At 55.5% G+C, this 15,692-nt stretch overlaps 2 protein-coding genes across 4 annotated transcripts in view; one reads left to right on the top strand and one right to left on the bottom strand.

Moving 5' to 3' along the window:
• The first annotated feature begins 6 nt into the window (after positions 1 to 6).
• TMEM151B (transmembrane protein 151B) lies at positions 7 to 8,079 on the top strand. Its single transcript, XM_019642770.1, has 3 exons — positions 7 to 213; positions 2,340 to 2,780; positions 4,031 to 8,079. The coding sequence occupies exons 1-3, from the start codon at positions 97 to 99 to the stop codon at positions 5,153 to 5,155; spliced, it is 1,683 nt and encodes a 560-aa protein (XP_019498315.1). The 5' UTR covers positions 7 to 96; the 3' UTR covers positions 5,156 to 8,079.
• Positions 8,080 to 8,642: 563 nt separating this feature from the next.
• The window catches only part of DRC5 (dynein regulatory complex subunit 5), a 17,181-nt gene continuing 10,131 nt past the window's right edge, over positions 8,643 to 15,692 (bottom strand). For all 3 annotated transcript variants that reach the window (XM_019642771.1, XM_019642773.1, XM_019642772.1), the window contains exons 3-6: positions 14,993 to 15,289; positions 13,426 to 13,994; positions 10,881 to 11,330; positions 8,643 to 8,853 (exon numbers count right to left, since the gene is read on the bottom strand). In XM_019642771.1, coding sequence (XP_019498316.1) covers positions 8,644 to 8,853; positions 10,881 to 11,330; positions 13,426 to 13,994; positions 14,993 to 15,266 — 1,503 coding nt within the window. In that variant the 5' untranslated portion in view covers positions 15,267 to 15,289 and the 3' untranslated portion in view covers position 8,643. The remainder of the gene's footprint in view (positions 8,854 to 10,880; positions 11,331 to 13,425; positions 13,995 to 14,992; positions 15,290 to 15,692) is intronic.

The following is a 15,692-nucleotide window of genomic DNA, read 5'->3' as shown; positions in this document are numbered from 1 at the left end:
GCCCCCTCCTGCCCCCTCCCCAGGGCCCGCGCAGGATGCCCCCGGCCCCCGGCAGCCCCCCGGGAGGCCCTGAGCTCGACGCGCCCCCTCTACGCCATGTCCCCCCCTGGCTCGGCCGTGGGAGAGAGCGCCGGCGGCGGCGGCGGCGGCGGCGGCCCCGGGGTCCCGGAGGAGCTCACGGCGGCGGCAGACGAGGGCCCCGCCCGAGAGGAGGTGAGAGCTAGAGGCGCCCCTTCCCCGGGCGCGGCCGCAGTCTGGCCCCCCCATCCCCCGCCTCGCGCGGCCCCCGCCGGTTCCACCGCAGCGCGGCCGGCGCCCCGCACTCCGAGCCGGCCGCCGCAGCCGCAGTCCCGCGCTGCTGCCCTAACGCAGCGGCCGGAGCTGTCCACGGTGGCGGGGAAGGGGCCGCGCCGGGGGCGGGGCTCGGGGGTCCCGGACAGGGGGAGGGGCCTAGGGGCGGAGCCTCGGGGACCCTGGGCGGATGGGGGTAGGGATGGTAAGAGGGATCGTATCTCGCGGAGGGGATGCTATCTTGAAGGCCAGACAGGGCGATTTGTAGGGGCTGCAGAGGCAGGAGAGTACCAGGGGCAAATGGTGGTGTTACCCGAGCTGGGGTCCTAAGAAGGTCAAATGTGTACAGAGGTGAGGCATCCCCGTCACTGGGAGTGTGTGTGTGTGTGTGGTTGCACCTCTCTCCCAATGTCCATGCAGTACCCCCAGGGGGCCCTGAGCCCAGGAATCCTTCAGAGTGTTGGTACTAAGCATATCCCTAGTTAGGAGGCCTTACTCTTCAGTCCTCTGAACCTTGAGACAAAGAGACTAAGGAAAGTACCAGGAACACCCGGATCTCCCATGCACACTCATGCACACTGCACTAGGGCAGAAACACACAGGCAGAGGGGCCTGCAGGTAGGGCCCCTTTCAGATGTGCTCTCATTGGGACAAGTGCACACCCAGGTAGTTACACAAATATACAACCCTCGCCCCCCCAAGGACAAGGCTCCCTGAAAGGCTCATGTGCCCCAACCTGGTTTGTTTACACTGTGTGTTATTTCCTAGCCCACCTATCTCTCTGCACTTCCAGATCTTTCCCTTGATTTCACACCAGGTCCAGGACCCAGTGCTTGTCACTGTGCTCTTCCTTTATACCCTTTTCTCCCTTCCCCTGGCAAGCCTCCAGGTCAGGCCCTGGGAATTGAAGGAATAAGTGGGGATCTCAGCAGGAGGGTGTGTTCAGGGTTCCTAAAGCTAGACAGCAGGGAGGAGTGGGAAGGCCCAGGCACCACCAGAAATCCCACTCGATACCCAACTGTTAAGTGGCTACTGGGTGCCAGCATCATGGCAGGCAGCCAGGGTGCAAAAAGGATGGTGCCCTGCCCTTAGTAGCACCCAGTCTAGTGGTAGAGCCAGACATGTAAACAAGTCACTGGGGTGACCATGGGACAGAACGCACCAAGTGCTTTAACAGGCCCCGGGAGAGCACCAAGAAATTTGTTTTCTTGACAAATGTCTGGGCTGCAAACCTCTTCTGTCCTCTCTCCCAGCCCCCATCCCACATCTCCTCTCTCCAGCCACATGCATCTGCCCTCCTAGGTATCTCCTCTGGGACTGCCTTCTGCTCAGGGACACCCGCCCCCTCCCTCCCATCTTAGAATAGGGGAAGGATGTTAGGGTGCAGGAGGCGACTCACAGGAGGCCTGGGATCCACAATGTGGGGAGACAGGGCCTGGAGTTTCCTGGGGGACCTCTCCAAAGGAGGTATGAGGCTAATTGTCTGTGAGGGACGCAGAAGTGTATGGGCCAAAGAGGGGTGGTTCCTCCAGCCCGTAGGGCTGAAAAGAATCTGGAATTTATTTATTAAATTAAGTGGGAAGCTGATGTCAGTGGAACACCTGGAAGGGGTCCGGGCTGGGGACCCGCCTTTGCTGATGCCTGTCTGTCCTCTCCTGTCTTCCCCATCCACCTTCTCCTGTTTCACTGCCATCTTTGTGTCTTTGGACTCTGTTTCTCTGTGTGCCATCCTATACATCTGTGTCTTCTTTGCCACCTGGGCCTCTTCCTCCACCTCTGGCTTGGATCCCTTTCTGCTTCTTGGGGTGTCTTTCTCGTTGCACTTCCCTGTACTGGCCTTCTGTTCCCTTTTCCTGTCCCCATGGCTTACTCTGGATCACTTCTGTGTTTATCTTTGATCTTTGGCACCCCTCTCTCCACATTCCTGTCTCTGTCATCTCTGGTGCTGGCCTCTGCCCCTCCATCCCTGCATCCATCTCTGTGCTGGGTCCTGCCACTCTGTCTCACTTCCCTCTCATCTCGGCCACTCTCCCTGCCCCTCTGAGCAGCAGCGTCCCATCCAGCCCTCTTTCACCAAGTCCCTCTGCCGTGAATCCCACTGGAAGTGCCTGCTGCTCTCCCTGCTCATGTACGGCTGCCTGGGGGCCGTGGCCTGGTGCCACGTCACCACAGTGACCCGCCTCACCTTCAGCAGCGCCTACCAGGGCAACAGCCTCATGTACCATGACAGCCCCTGCTCCAACGGCTATGTCTACATCCCCCTGGCCTTCCTACTCATGCTGTACGCCGTCTACCTGGTGGAGTGTTGGCACTGCCAAGCCCGCCATGAGCTGCAGCACCGTGTTGATGTGAGCAGTGTTCGGGAGCGTGTGGGCCGAATGCAGCAGGCCACGCCCTGCATCTGGTGGAAGGCCATCAGCTACCACTATGTCCGGCGCACCCGCCAGGTCACCCGATACCGCAATGGAGACGCCTACACCACCACCCAGGTGAGGGACTGAAGGGGAATACAGGGCAGTCCAGATGGGAAGGGAAGGGGGTGCTGGGATCCTGCCTGACTGTCCCCAGGGGGAGGAGCACAGGTACCAGTGAGCTCTCGTGGGCACTGCAACAGAAGGGCAGTAACAACAACCATAATAATAACAGCAAACACCAGGAGCCAGGCTCTACTCTTAAGTACTTTACAAAAATCATTTATTTAACCCTCATAACAACCCAACGAGGTAGGTAACTATAATCCCTGTTTTACAGATGAAGAAACTGAGGCTTGGAGAGGTTAAGTAACTTGCCCTAAGTCAAACAGCTAGTATGTCGGGGAGCTGGGATTTGAACCCAGTCAGTCTGGCTCCAGGGTTTACACGGTTTAGTGCTTAGTGGTCGGAGACGGCTTCACATGCACTGTCTCAGAGCATGCTCTCACCTGTTCAGTGAAGTGGCTGCTACCAAGTCCTGTTTCACAGGTAAGGAGACCTAAGCTCAGGGACTTACCAAACGTCTGCAGCTTCTACGTGGTAGTGCTAGATTCAAACCTAGGGCCCTGGATCCGAAGTCCAAGGCTACCAGAGGTGGGGGTCAGCTGGCAAAAAGGTGGAGGTAGGCCGGGGAAGCCCCAAGGACAGTGGTGGTGGGGGGAATGGTCAATCGGCGCTTGCCTGGTCCCTTCAGGATTAGACATGTTAGAGTCCTGGAGAAGAAGGAGGAGGAGATATTCCCAGATGAGCGTGCCATCCGTCTCAGTACTGGGATGGGTAAAGAGGCCCTAGCCTATGACAACCAGGAGGGTAGGCTGGGTGATAGCTAAGGTGGAAACGGAGACCAGAGACAAAGGCCTTCGACCTGGAGCTCCTCCCCAGGGCGTATGTGGAAACATATTTGTAAAAGGAAAGAGGGGGCAGACTGTTTGTGGTGATGAGGGGGCAGTGTGGGACAATGGAAGCAATGGCAAAAGGTCAGGCAAGTCAGCTGAGCAGTTCATGGCCAGGACTCTCAGAGGAAGCAGAATTCAATTAAAATTAGAGCCCACACAGGTAGGGGTGAGGTTGAGTCCTGCCCTTATCTCTAACTCACTGATTAAGCTAAGGGCCTCAGTTTCTCTATAAACCAGATGAGATGCTCCTACCCGCTCCAACCGATATCAAAACCAGGATGGGCTTAGGGTTTCACCAGGCAACAAGAGCAGCGGTGGGAGAGCGGGGTGAGCAGACAAAAGCGACTCCCACCGCCTTCCCCGGCACCGCAGGTCTACCATGAGCGTGTTAATACGCACGTGGCGGAGGCCGAATTCGACTACGCGCGTTGCGGGGTCCGCGACGTGTCCAAGGCCCTGGTGGGTCTGGAGGGCGCGCCAGCCACGCGGCTGCGCTTCACCAAGTGCTTCAGCTTTGCCAGTGTGGAGGCCGAGAACGCGTACCTGTGCCAGCGCGCGCGCTTCTTCGCCGAGAACGAGGGCCTGGACGACTACATGGAGGCGCGCGAGGGCATGCACCTCAAGAACGTGGACTTCCGCGAGTTCATGGTGGCCTTCCCGGACCCGGCCAGGCCTCCGTGGTACGCCTGCTCCTCGGCTTTCTGGGCCGCGGCGCTGCTGACGCTGTCGTGGCCATTGCGCGTGCTGGCCGAGTATCGCACGGCCTACGCACACTACCACGTGGAGAAGCTCTTCGGTCTGGAGGGCCCGGGCTCCGCCAGCAGTGCGGGCGGCCTGAGCCCCAGCGACGAGCTGCTGCCCCCGCTCACCCACCGCCTGCCGCGGGTCAACACGGTGGACAGCACGGAGCTCGAGTGGCACATCCGCTCTAACCAGCAGCTGGTGCCCAGCTACTCCGAGGCGGTGCTCATGGATTTGGCTGGGCTGGCAGCGCGCAGTGCCGGAGGCACGGCGGGCGGCTACGCGCCCACTTGCCGCTACGGCGGGGTGGGCGGCCCTGGCGCGGCGGGCGTGGCCCCGTACCGGCGCAGCTGCGAGCACTGCCAGCGTGCGGTCAGCAGCTCGTCCATCTTCTCACGCAGCGCCTTGAGTATCTGCGCCAGCCCGCGGGCCGGTCCGGGGCCCGGCGGAGGGCCAGGCTGCGGGGGCAGCCGCTTCTCGCTTGGTCGCCTCTACGGCTCGCGGCGCAGCTGCCTGTGGCGCAGCCGGAGCGGGAGCGTCAATGAGGCGAGCTGTCCCACGGAGCAGACGCGGCTGTCGAGCCAGGCCAGCATGGGGGACGATGAAGACGAAGACGAGGAGGAAGGCGGGCCGCCGCCGCCCTACCACGATGCCCTCTACTTCCCGGTCCTCATTGTGCACCGGCAGGAGGGGTGTCTGGGCCACAGCCACCGGCCGCTGCACCGCCACGGCTCCTGCGTGGAGACCTCACTGTGACCAAGGGCCCCCGACAGGCCCGCCGGCCTTCCTCCTGCCCCTCGCCGGACTGTGCTCCCTGCGTGTAGCAGAGAGTCGTGATGATGACTGAGGCTGTACTGAGGGGAGGGGAGGGTTCGCGGGACAGACCTCGATGGGGCTGGAGACCCCCGCCTGCCCTGTACATAGACAGATGAGCGGGAGGGGGTCGGCAGTTCCTGGAGAATCCCACCGGGGCAGAGTTCTCTCTTCCGGGCCTGCCCCTGAGTTCCTAAGGGGACACCTCCTCCTCCAACACGCACACTCGAGATTTTCCATCCAGCCTTTCAACAGATCTTCTGACTGTTATGTGGCAACTGTGATGTGGGACCCGTGTTAGGCCTCACCTCAAGAGAGAGGCCCTAGCTGTGCAGCCAGAGAGGATCAGAGGCTGTGGGGAAAGGAAATTGGGGCTTTCCTTCCTCCGCTGCCTGCCCCCCCCCCTCCGCCCCCGGGGGCCTTTCTCTACTGAGGGGGCGGTGGTTTGGTGAACAGCAGGGCTGGCTTCCAACCAGCTAATGAATTCAGTGGGTCTGAGGCCCGGGCCAGGTGTCAGCCCGGATACTCCATCTCAAAAACGTGGAAATGTTGCCATCCTCCTCTTGCCGCTGGCCCCAAAGATCGGGGTTTCCTTTCTACCACTCCCTCCACTGCTGTTTATTTCTCTGGGCCTCAGACCCTGGGTCCTGGAGGGACTGTGCTCACCACACAGACGTCAGTCTCCTCCCTCCGGTCCTGCTCCCCTGGCTCTGAAGAGCTGTTGCCAGTAGGGAGGAGACAGGTTGCCAACGGGGAGGAGACAGGAGTGTACCTCAGTCCTTCTCAGTCCACCGGGCACTAGTCTCCTGACCTGGATTCTGGGAGGGCGCTCCCTTCAGAGAGGGCGAGATAGCCACCCGGGAGGCATTCCTTAAAGCTGACCAAGGTGAAATGAGTGGGGAGAATGGGAGACAGACCTGGGTGGCAGTGGGGAACTCTGGAAGCAGATGGGAGTTGGGAGGAGAGAGCAGTGAAGGGTAGAGAGAAAGGGCCTCCAAAGGAAGGCCTGTCTGTGGAGGGCAGCCCTTGCCTTCCCCAGACTTTCTGGGGGGAGGAGTGGAGAGTGGTTGTCCCCACACATTGCCTTTGCAGGGCTGAGGACAATGTCACAAGCCCCGGATGGAGAAATACTCAATTCCAAGGGCAGAGTCAGAGGCAGGAATTCTCTAAATCTTGCCCGACCCCACTGTCCTTCTATACCATGAGCTGAAGAAGCCCTGCTGTGTGTCCCAGGGTCTTCAAAGAGGCAGCCTGCCACCGTGACCAGGGCCCTGGCCCCACATCCTGTTCCCTCAGAGCTCTGATGCCACCTTCTCTCCTCACCACTCCCACCCTGATGCGCTTCCGTGTGCATGTTCGTGTACAACCCCACTGCCCTCCTAACTCCCCCAGCTGAAGTTTTCCCAGCAAAATCAGTGCCCAGAGATAGAGCTCACATTTCAAGCTGGAGAGGATAGACCTTGGGCCGCCCGACATTGCTCATCCCTGATGCTTCTCACCTCACCTGAGCCATCAGAGCTTCCCTTCCTGCAGCCTCTCTCATCTTCCTCCAGCCTAGTCAGGCCTGCACCCACAATGGGCATGGCCTCCACCTATGCAACATCTCCTCTGGCCCCCCTGCTCTCCTTCCTGGGGGTGGGGGAGAGACTTGGGAGGCACAGATTATGGGGACACCATGGCCCATCGGAGTTGAGCTTTATTTTCCTGTGGAGGTGGCTGAGTGGGAAGGGAGGGGGGGGCTGAAGGTGGGGAGGCGTGGGCAGGAGGGAACAGCTGCCCTTTAGGTTTCCCTGGGCAGCAGTGCCCACCTGCTTGCCAACACTGAACCCTCCTAGACCCCGAGTCTGTGCTCCTCAGGAACCTGGTTGGTTGGAGCACGCCTCTTTGCTCTGGACAGACATCTGTGAGATATAGATGGTGAGCTGTGGCCTCAGGCCCCAGTTCTTGGCCAGCTGGCACCTGGATGTCTTGCCCTTGTGTGGGGGCAGGCTGGATACCTCCTGGCTCCAAGGAGGGAGGAACCCGGCTCCTCCTCCTTCAGGTCATTTCTGAGATAGATCCTGAGCTGGGAGAAGGGGAAAGGGGCCTTATTATTTTTGCCTGTATTAACCATTTCTGCCTAGGTGTTCTCACACAGACAGCCTCACCTCCCACCCCACACATGCACAGACTTAGAGAGAAACCAATTCTTTGGTCTGTTTCTTTGGTAGCTTTATTGATTGCCAGGGAAAAGGAAAACCAGAAAATTAATTAATCTCTAAAATTAAACTTTACACTGAATGTTCTTGTTTCTCTAATTAGAACCTCTGCTAGCAGCTGTGGCTATGTATACACACCCTCACACCTACACATTTGCACTCTGGAACTGTCAGAGGGTATCAGGCACAGACAGACTCTAGGTTGCCCGGACAGGCACCCACGTGCAGTCACTCCCAAGCCCCCTTCGGTGCTCTGCTCAGTGCTTGCTTGTTGGAAGGAGTCCCCAGAGAGCAGGCACCCCTAGGCTGTGGTTGCAGCCCATGACCAACCCTTTGGAAACACAGATATGGAGGTGCCGAGTCCCTCAGCCTGAGGAGGATGGGAAATGGGGCTTGGCCTGAATCTATCAGTCAGATCCTCTTGTGGCCCCATGGGTCGATGGGATTCCTGTGGGTGTGGCTCCAGGGTGGGCAGCCACACAGTGACTGGTGGAGGGTACCTGGAAGGCTCCTGGGGACAAGGGCTTGTGGGGTGGGCTGGGCCTGGCTGGGGAAAAGACAGGTCTCTGTCAATTGGGTGCATCACACTGTGGCCTTTCTGTCATGGATTTCCAAGCGCAAAGATTGTACAAATCAAACTGGATAATAAAGTTGTGGATGACTCACTGACTTCCCTTCCCAGTGTGGCGCTTCCCCCACCATCTCCTCCCATGAGAAGCTCTCTGGGGTCACCACTGTTTCCCCCTTCCCAGGTTGGGGGAGAAGATTAGGGGATGGCATGGCCTGTAGAACTGGGTCACTTAAGCAGAGTCAAGTAATAGGGAGGTGGCATCTGCAGGGGTGAGGGTGGACGATCCAGACAAAGCTCTGCTATAGCGTGTAGGGGGACAGTCAAGGAGATGGGCGACCCTGTGGGAGAGTCTGGGCAGGCACAGTCCCTCAGAGTCCTCTCTGCCTTTCCCTATACCTGGAAAAAGTCAGTTGTTTTTAGAGGGTCCCTCTCCCAGGGCAGGGGGCTGCGCCCCACTTCATACCTTTCTCCTCCTATCCTAGGCCCCGCCCCCTCCTCCTATCTTTATCCACACAACTCTTGATCACACCCTAAAGATTTTCATGGTTTTCCACTCCTCCATCCCTCTGGACACTGCAGCAGGCATGGTGGGGACATGAAACGAGGGATAGGGCTGGGGCAGTGACCCAGGTATGGTCACTGCCCCAGCCCTATCCCTCATCTTATCTGGAAGGGTTCTCAGGGCCCTTGGCAGTGAGTGGGGACATGAAGTGGCTGGCCTTCAAGGCCCTCTGGCGGGCTGCTTCACGGTTGGCACAGAGGGCCTGTCCAATGAGGTACTCGCTCTCCTGGGCTACATCGGACAGGCGCAAGTCAAACTCGAGGAGGGTCTTGTTGTCTGACATGCCTTCCAGGAGCTGCTTCCCACCATCCTGGGAGAGGAGTACAAGGGAAGGGATCATTTCACATTACTACCCAGGATCAGACATACACATATATTTATACAGAGAGGTGACTGGAACAAAAGTTCCACGGAACAGCACTTAACCTATTTGTGCAGCATGCTGGCATTTTCTATTCTATTCCGTCCTATCCTATCTCATTCTATCCTGTTCCATAAGAAAAATGGTGCTCAAGACTCACTAAATTGATTTTTCAACTGCAGTGATTTGAAAAACATGGCTCTATGGCAATGATGGTAATTGCATTCCTCCTGTTCAGCCATGGGCATTAGACAAACTTGGCTAATGAGATGTGAAGAAGAAGTTTGGAGGGAATGGCTTCTGGGAGGGTTTTCCTCATTCCGAAAAGAGAACAAAAGAGGGAGTGTTCTCCCTTTTTCTGCCCCTGAGCATGGCCCTATGTGAACTGCAACAGCCATCTTGGGATCACGTGAGGAGTAACTGAGCTGCAGTGGGCAGAGTAGAGGCTGGCACCGAGCCAAGGAATTTTCCAACCGTAGAAACCCCTATCTTGGGGCTTCTGATTATGGGACATGATGAATATTCCTCTTGTGTAAGCCATTTCCTGGCTCAGCCTTCTGTTACTTGTAGCCAAGAGTACTTCCCCTGGAGACAGGGTGTGTGTGAGCAAGCCTGTTCGTTGGGGAGGTTTAGTAGAAGGTGCAGGGCCCTAACTGAAGTGCATAGAGGACCCTCCTCACTACTCCTCACAGCTCCAGCCCCTTCTGGGTTGGGTAGGCCAGGACCAGTGAGAAAGAATTTCATGTTAGGAGGCAGAATGCTGCTGTTCCATCATTTGACCCAATAGTGTATTGCAGTCAATGTAATACAGAAGCATTTATAAAAAACATATAGTAGAGTATAAAGGAAAACATCAGCATACGTCACAGGCAGTAGAAATGAATTTCAATTATATTATACTGATGTATAGGCTCACTAGGTGTTCATGTAAATTGCATTTCTTACTCTGAAGACTTGATCAAGAAAATGTGAGAGACACTGTCTATGGGAAAGGACCCTGGCTTTCAGTCAGTCCTGGGTTTGAATCACAGCTCTGCCACTTTCTACTGACTGGATGCTCTTGGGAAACTCGCTACCATCTCTGAGACTTAATTTCCCATCTGTAAAGTAGGGTTAAGAATACACATTTTACTAGAAAACCTTGAGGATTAAAGGGAAACTAATGGGGCCAGCCGAGTGGCGCGTTGGTTAAGAGCTGGCTTGGGACGCCAGCTCTGAGCAGCAGGGCCCCAGTTTGGATCCCACAAGGGGGCCAGTGACACTGCCCTCTATAGATAAGATGGTGAACAACAGCTCGACCTGGAGCTGGGCTGTCGTGAGTCGCCAGCGACAGCGTAGGCTGCAGCCCCTGCTGTAGTGGGCTGCCATAAGCTACCGTTTGTGGCCAGCAGCCAGCATGAGTGGCCAGCAGCCGGTGTGAGCTGCCAAGAGCTGCTGTGAGCGGCCATCCAGAGGCCAGCGACCGATCTGCCTCACCCGGGAAGAGCGCAATGATAATACTAACATGGGCCAGAGAAGCAGCATCCTTCACAACTAGACTAAAGAACAAAAGGACAGCAACTTGTCTGTTCCCCTTCCCCGATTCCCCAGTGCTGTTCCTCTCCCTCACCCAATAAAATCTTTAAAAAAAAATAAATAAAAAATAAAGGGAAACTAATGGATGTTAGGTGCCTAGCATAGCGTATAACCCGGAGTAATTGGCCTAGCCAGTGCCTGCAATGGTTAATTGTTTTACCAATATAACTCATTTAATCCTTCTAGTAACAACACTTAGAAGTAGATACTATTATGATCCCCACTTTACAGAGGAGAAAATGGAGGCCCCAAAATGTTAAGGAACTTAACCAAGTGCTAAGTGGCAGAGCCAGTGTTTCAACCAGGTAAATCAAGTCTGTGATCTTAACAATCACCCTGTAGGTACCCCCTGATGGTTGGCTTCCATCCCCACCCTCAAGGCCCCAGAAGCTGCGGCTCACCAGTCCTATGTGGTTGCAGGACAGGTTGATGCTGGTGAGCGTGGTGTTGATGGACAGCACCAGGGAAAGGAGTGTGGCCGTGGGCTCTGAAAGCTCATTGCCGCCAAGGTGCAGCGTGGTGAGGCACTTATTGGTCTGCAAGGCGTGGGCCAGTGCCTGGCCGCCCTCGTCCTCAATGCAGTTGAGGCGCAGGTTGAGGGAAAGGAGGCTGGTGTTGTGTGCCAGGGCATGAGCCAGTGACTGGGCACCAGGCGCACGAACTTGGTTGTTGGCCAGGTTGAGCACACGCAGGCGGCTGTGGCTCAGCAGCTTGGCAGCAGCGCGCACGCCACGGTCCCCAATGAGGTTGTGGGACAGGTCCAGCTCCTCGAGGGCCGGGTGGTCCAGGAGGCTGTGGATTAGGATGCGTGCCTTGTCGTCGTCCACCTTGCTTCGAGTCAGCCTAAAGATCTGTGGGCAGATAAGGGGTCTACAGCAGCTGGCAGTCAGGGATAGCCTGCCTGCCTACCTACCTTCTGAGGGTAGAGGAGGGAGCCACAGGGAGGCCTGAGCTTTTGCTCACTCTGTGTTGGTCACCTGGTTGGCTCTTGGGTGGGGGTTGCTGGGGGCAGGCCTACCTAGCAGGGCAGAGGAGTGCAGAATTGGTGGCAGGTAGTAGAAGGGAAAGGCTACCATTTCTTGAGAAATTACTATGTGCTGGGCATGCTGCTAGAACATTTCAGAACCATTGTCTCTCACCCTCAGCATCCCAGTGAGGTAGAACAAGTTCTCTCTATTTCACAGATAGAAAATAGAGGCTTAGGGTAGGCACCTCATTTACCCAGAGTCACATTGTGATTAAGCTATTGGGGGCAGGTTTCGAAACCAGGTCTGCAGCCCCCCCCTGCATCCTCCTCAGCTAGCTAAGATCCACCATGGCAAAGAGAGGAACTTTGTGAAGGAGATTGCCAGGATAAGAACGAGAGGAAAAGTGGGAAGGGTAAGAACCAGGAAATGGATGGGATGGGGGGAAAAAATAAAAGAAAGGGGGTAGGGCTAACATTGTAAATATTGGAGGTGGGCGTCCCTTTCCCTTTCCTTCTCACTGGCTTGTTCCACTCCCCGCTCTTCCTTGAGACCTGGGAGTGGCTGGCCTCCCCACTGTCTCCCTATCCTGCAGTCCTCTCCTTTCTTTACATTCTTCTTAGCCCTTCTTGTCTTTTCATTGCATCTATCTGGCAAAGCTCCAATCCTAGATCCAGCCCTCTCTCTATTTTCTGCAAGTCTGTGCCCAGGCAACTGACATGATGAAAAACATCACATGACAGGACTGATTGGTTTCACCGGCACCACCAATAGGCCCTCAATGCTGTGTGCCAATTCAACTCTGTTTCTCTGGTCGACATACTTTCTCTTAATCTACAACAACCATTTCAACCTTCTCCAGCCTCCTCAAAATTCAGGGGCCACCCTACAGCCTCCTTTCAGCAAGTAAATCTCCCCCCGCCTCCCCAGCCATTGAATGGGAACCCCTTATTTTCCTAATACTAAACACAAATGCATTGCTACCCATCCACATCCACTCTCCCCTCTGCCCAGAGCCAACTGCCCTACTTCAGTCCTGGATCCCACCTCTCCTGCCTTCTCAGGAACCTTCCTTGGTCAATGAATCTGTGCCTCTGTCCTGTACTCAACCCCTTTCTTGCAATTGGATGAAACTTTGCATTGGTTTTAAACACATGGAAGTTTCTTCTTAAGAAAATCCAAACCCCTCATCTATTTACTACTCTACCTTCCGCCCCCTTCACAGCCAAGTTCTTGAAAAAGTTCATCACAGTCATCCCGTTTCCTCACTTCCCTCTCTCTACATAAACCACTCCAACCTGGCCTCTGCTCCTGGCACTCCACTGACATAGAGCTCCCTCAATGACTTCCATGTTTGCTAAATCTAGGCCCAAGCTCCACCCCCATCCCACCCCATTGCTGCTTACCCCCTCTTCTTGAAACACAGCCCTCCCTTGGTTTGGTGACACAATGCCTTGTCGCTTATCTTCTCTGATTTCCTGGTTGGCTCTCCCTCATCCAACTAGAATATTTGGGACATACTTATACTGAAAAATTATTTGATGTATATCTGGAATTCAAATTTAATTGGACATCCTGTTTCTTTTTTCTTTTTTTTTTAATTTGCTAAATCTGGCATCCCAACCCTAGTTGCAATTTTACATTTATGTGATTGCTGATTAGTGCCTTTTATTGCACTAGACTGTTAGCTCCACACGGCACAAATGGTATAATTTTGCTCAATGCTGACTCTTCAGCACCTAGGACAGGGCCCAGAGCACAGATGTTTGTTGGATGAATAAATGGCTGGTGAACTGGGGGAGGGCAGTGCCTTGTTCATTTCTGCATCCCCAGAGCCCAGCTGGGTGCAGGGTGCATAAAATGACACTTGGCCAATGAATATGGAAATGGAAGGAGGAAGATGACTATAGCGGAGCGGGCAGGGAATCTGAGAGACACTGAGAATGGGAAATGGGGGAAGGCTGGGGGTGGATGATGGTACCTTGAGAGTGTGGCATTCCTTGATGGTAGCCGCCAGGGAGTGGCAGTCGCGGTAAGTGAAGAGGAACAGGTTCCACTCGAAATTCATGCCACAGTCCTTGACACTGTACACCAGGTCCAGCTCCTCCAACTGGCTCAGGCCAGCCACCAGGTCATTCAGTTGGTAGTGGTCCATGGTGGGCTCCTCCATCTCTCCCTCGCTGCCGGAGTCGGACTGGTCCCCACTCCGCGGCCGGGGTGGTAGATGCACGGGCGGAAGGAACTGATCCACACGGATCCTGCGCACGTAGTTCTTGCACAGAGGCAGCAGGTCGAGGATCATCGCGGGGTCCGTGGTGCCTGGGATGAAGTGCTTTAGCAGGTTCTCCAGGTGCCGCTCGAAGAACATGCACTTCCAGCTGCCTCCATGACTGTCCACGTGGCACACAGGCCAGCGATGCATGCAGCAGCGGTGCCAGTAGCTCTCATCATCGATCAGGTTGGCGGTCACAGCCAGTGGCAGGTCAGGAGATAGGTAGTTCAGGACCTTCTGCTGGTGCTGTGGGAGCAGCTGCTTCAGGATAGGGTTGTCTTTGGGAACAGAGGAAGGCAAGCAAGAGTCACTGCTTGGGGACAGCACAGCATGGTGCCCTGGGCTGGGCCTGCCTGGGGGCACCAAGGAAAGGGAATACCCTCCCCTACCCTCAGGGAGCCCCAGTGTGAAAGAGAAGACAGACTTTACTCTCAGGGGGGCTCAGTCTGAGGGGGAGACACAGCCCCAGGCTTTGGGGTATTCCATGGCTGAAGGCTGCTATCTTAGCATCTGGTTCCAGGGAGTTCCCAGGCTGAGGAAGAATCTCAGGTCCAGCCCTCAGTCATCACTTAGTCTGATGGTGGAGACAATCCCTGACTTCAGAGGTTCCCAACTTGATTTGATTCATTCATTTCAAAACAAACAAACAAAAAGTTGAGCGCTTGTTATGTGCCAGACACTGTTCTAAGTGCTGAGCATACAAGAGTGAACAAAACAGAGGAAGCCGCTCCCTCTTCTGAGGGGAGGCAGACCATAAACAAGTCAAACAAATATATTGTAGGTCAGGCGGTGATAGGTGCTGTAGACAAAATGATAGCCCTGTCCTCAGAGAGCCCCCGATCCAGTAGAAGAGGCTGGCGACTCATCTCTGAAAGGCTTGAACATATACAGAGTGCAGAACAAACCAAGAACCTATACATGCCATGGAAGACTCCAAGGGAGTGGAGGTTGATCAACCAGGGAGGGCTTTCTGGAGGAGGAGGTAGATAGCGTTTGGGCTGGGTTTTGCTGGAGAGAGTGGGAAAGGTGAGGAGAGGGCATAGGCATGGAGGGCACAGTGTGGGTGTGAGTCTGGTGGGGACTGAAAGTAGGGATAGCAGAAGAAATTGTCCTGGCCGCAGGGGTAAAGAGAAGTGTTGAGTGGAGATGAGGATGCTGTGTGAGGGCAGGGGCTGCCCCAGGGCCCAGCCTCCAAGGCCTCTCCTCCAGGCAGCCCCCACCCACCCTGCCCCACTCCTGGCCTTCTCCCTCCTGACCCAGGCAGGGACCGACTCACTCTGGAAGTTCTTGACAATGTTCTGAATACAGAGCTCTGTGAGCAGGGGCACGATGGCCAGTGACCACTCAGCATCCTCGGCGATAATCCTGCGCATCCGACGTACGCCAGCCCCAGAATTTGGGCCCCTGGACTTCACAGGGGGTGGGACCGAGGCCTTTGAGAGCTGTGGACCTAAGCTCAAAACTTGACCTGTAGTGGAGGACGGGTCCTGGGTGGAGATTAAGGACTGGCTGGGAGCTGAAGGTGTCGGTGTTGTTGGGGATTCCTGCATACTGGTGACCAGCAGGTGGGAACCTGGAGCCAGAGGTGGGGGTAGAAGGATTACTTTGGAGGGTCTCAGTGGGCATTTACCAACAGAGGTGGCACAGAGGGGTTCTTAAGGGTCAGCCCCTGGAGTAGAGCAGATCCAGGTGCAAATTACACTGATTAGCTTTGCGGCCTTGGGCAAGTTACTGTATCTCTCTGAGTTTCAGCTGCCTCCTCTGTGAAATGAGGATAACAGTTACCGATAAGATGATTGGGAGGAGTGAATGCACCCAAAGAGGCATAGTATACTTCCACACATGAAACTGTAGCAAGGAACAGCCCCAAGTTTTATATAACTACATAGTAATTACAAGCAATTGCTGTATGATGGGCGCTTCTTTTAGTATGCATATTAACTCATTTCATCCTCACAAAAGCCTTTTTTTTTAAA

This window comes from Hipposideros armiger, unplaced genomic scaffold, assembly GCF_001890085.2.
Source record: "Hipposideros armiger isolate ML-2016 unplaced genomic scaffold, ASM189008v1 scaffold_72, whole genome shotgun sequence".
NCBI classification, from domain to species: Eukaryota; Metazoa; Chordata; class Mammalia; order Chiroptera; family Hipposideridae; genus Hipposideros; species Hipposideros armiger.
Note: the sequence above shows the minus strand (reverse complement) of the source record. Positions and strands in the feature narration are given on the sequence as shown.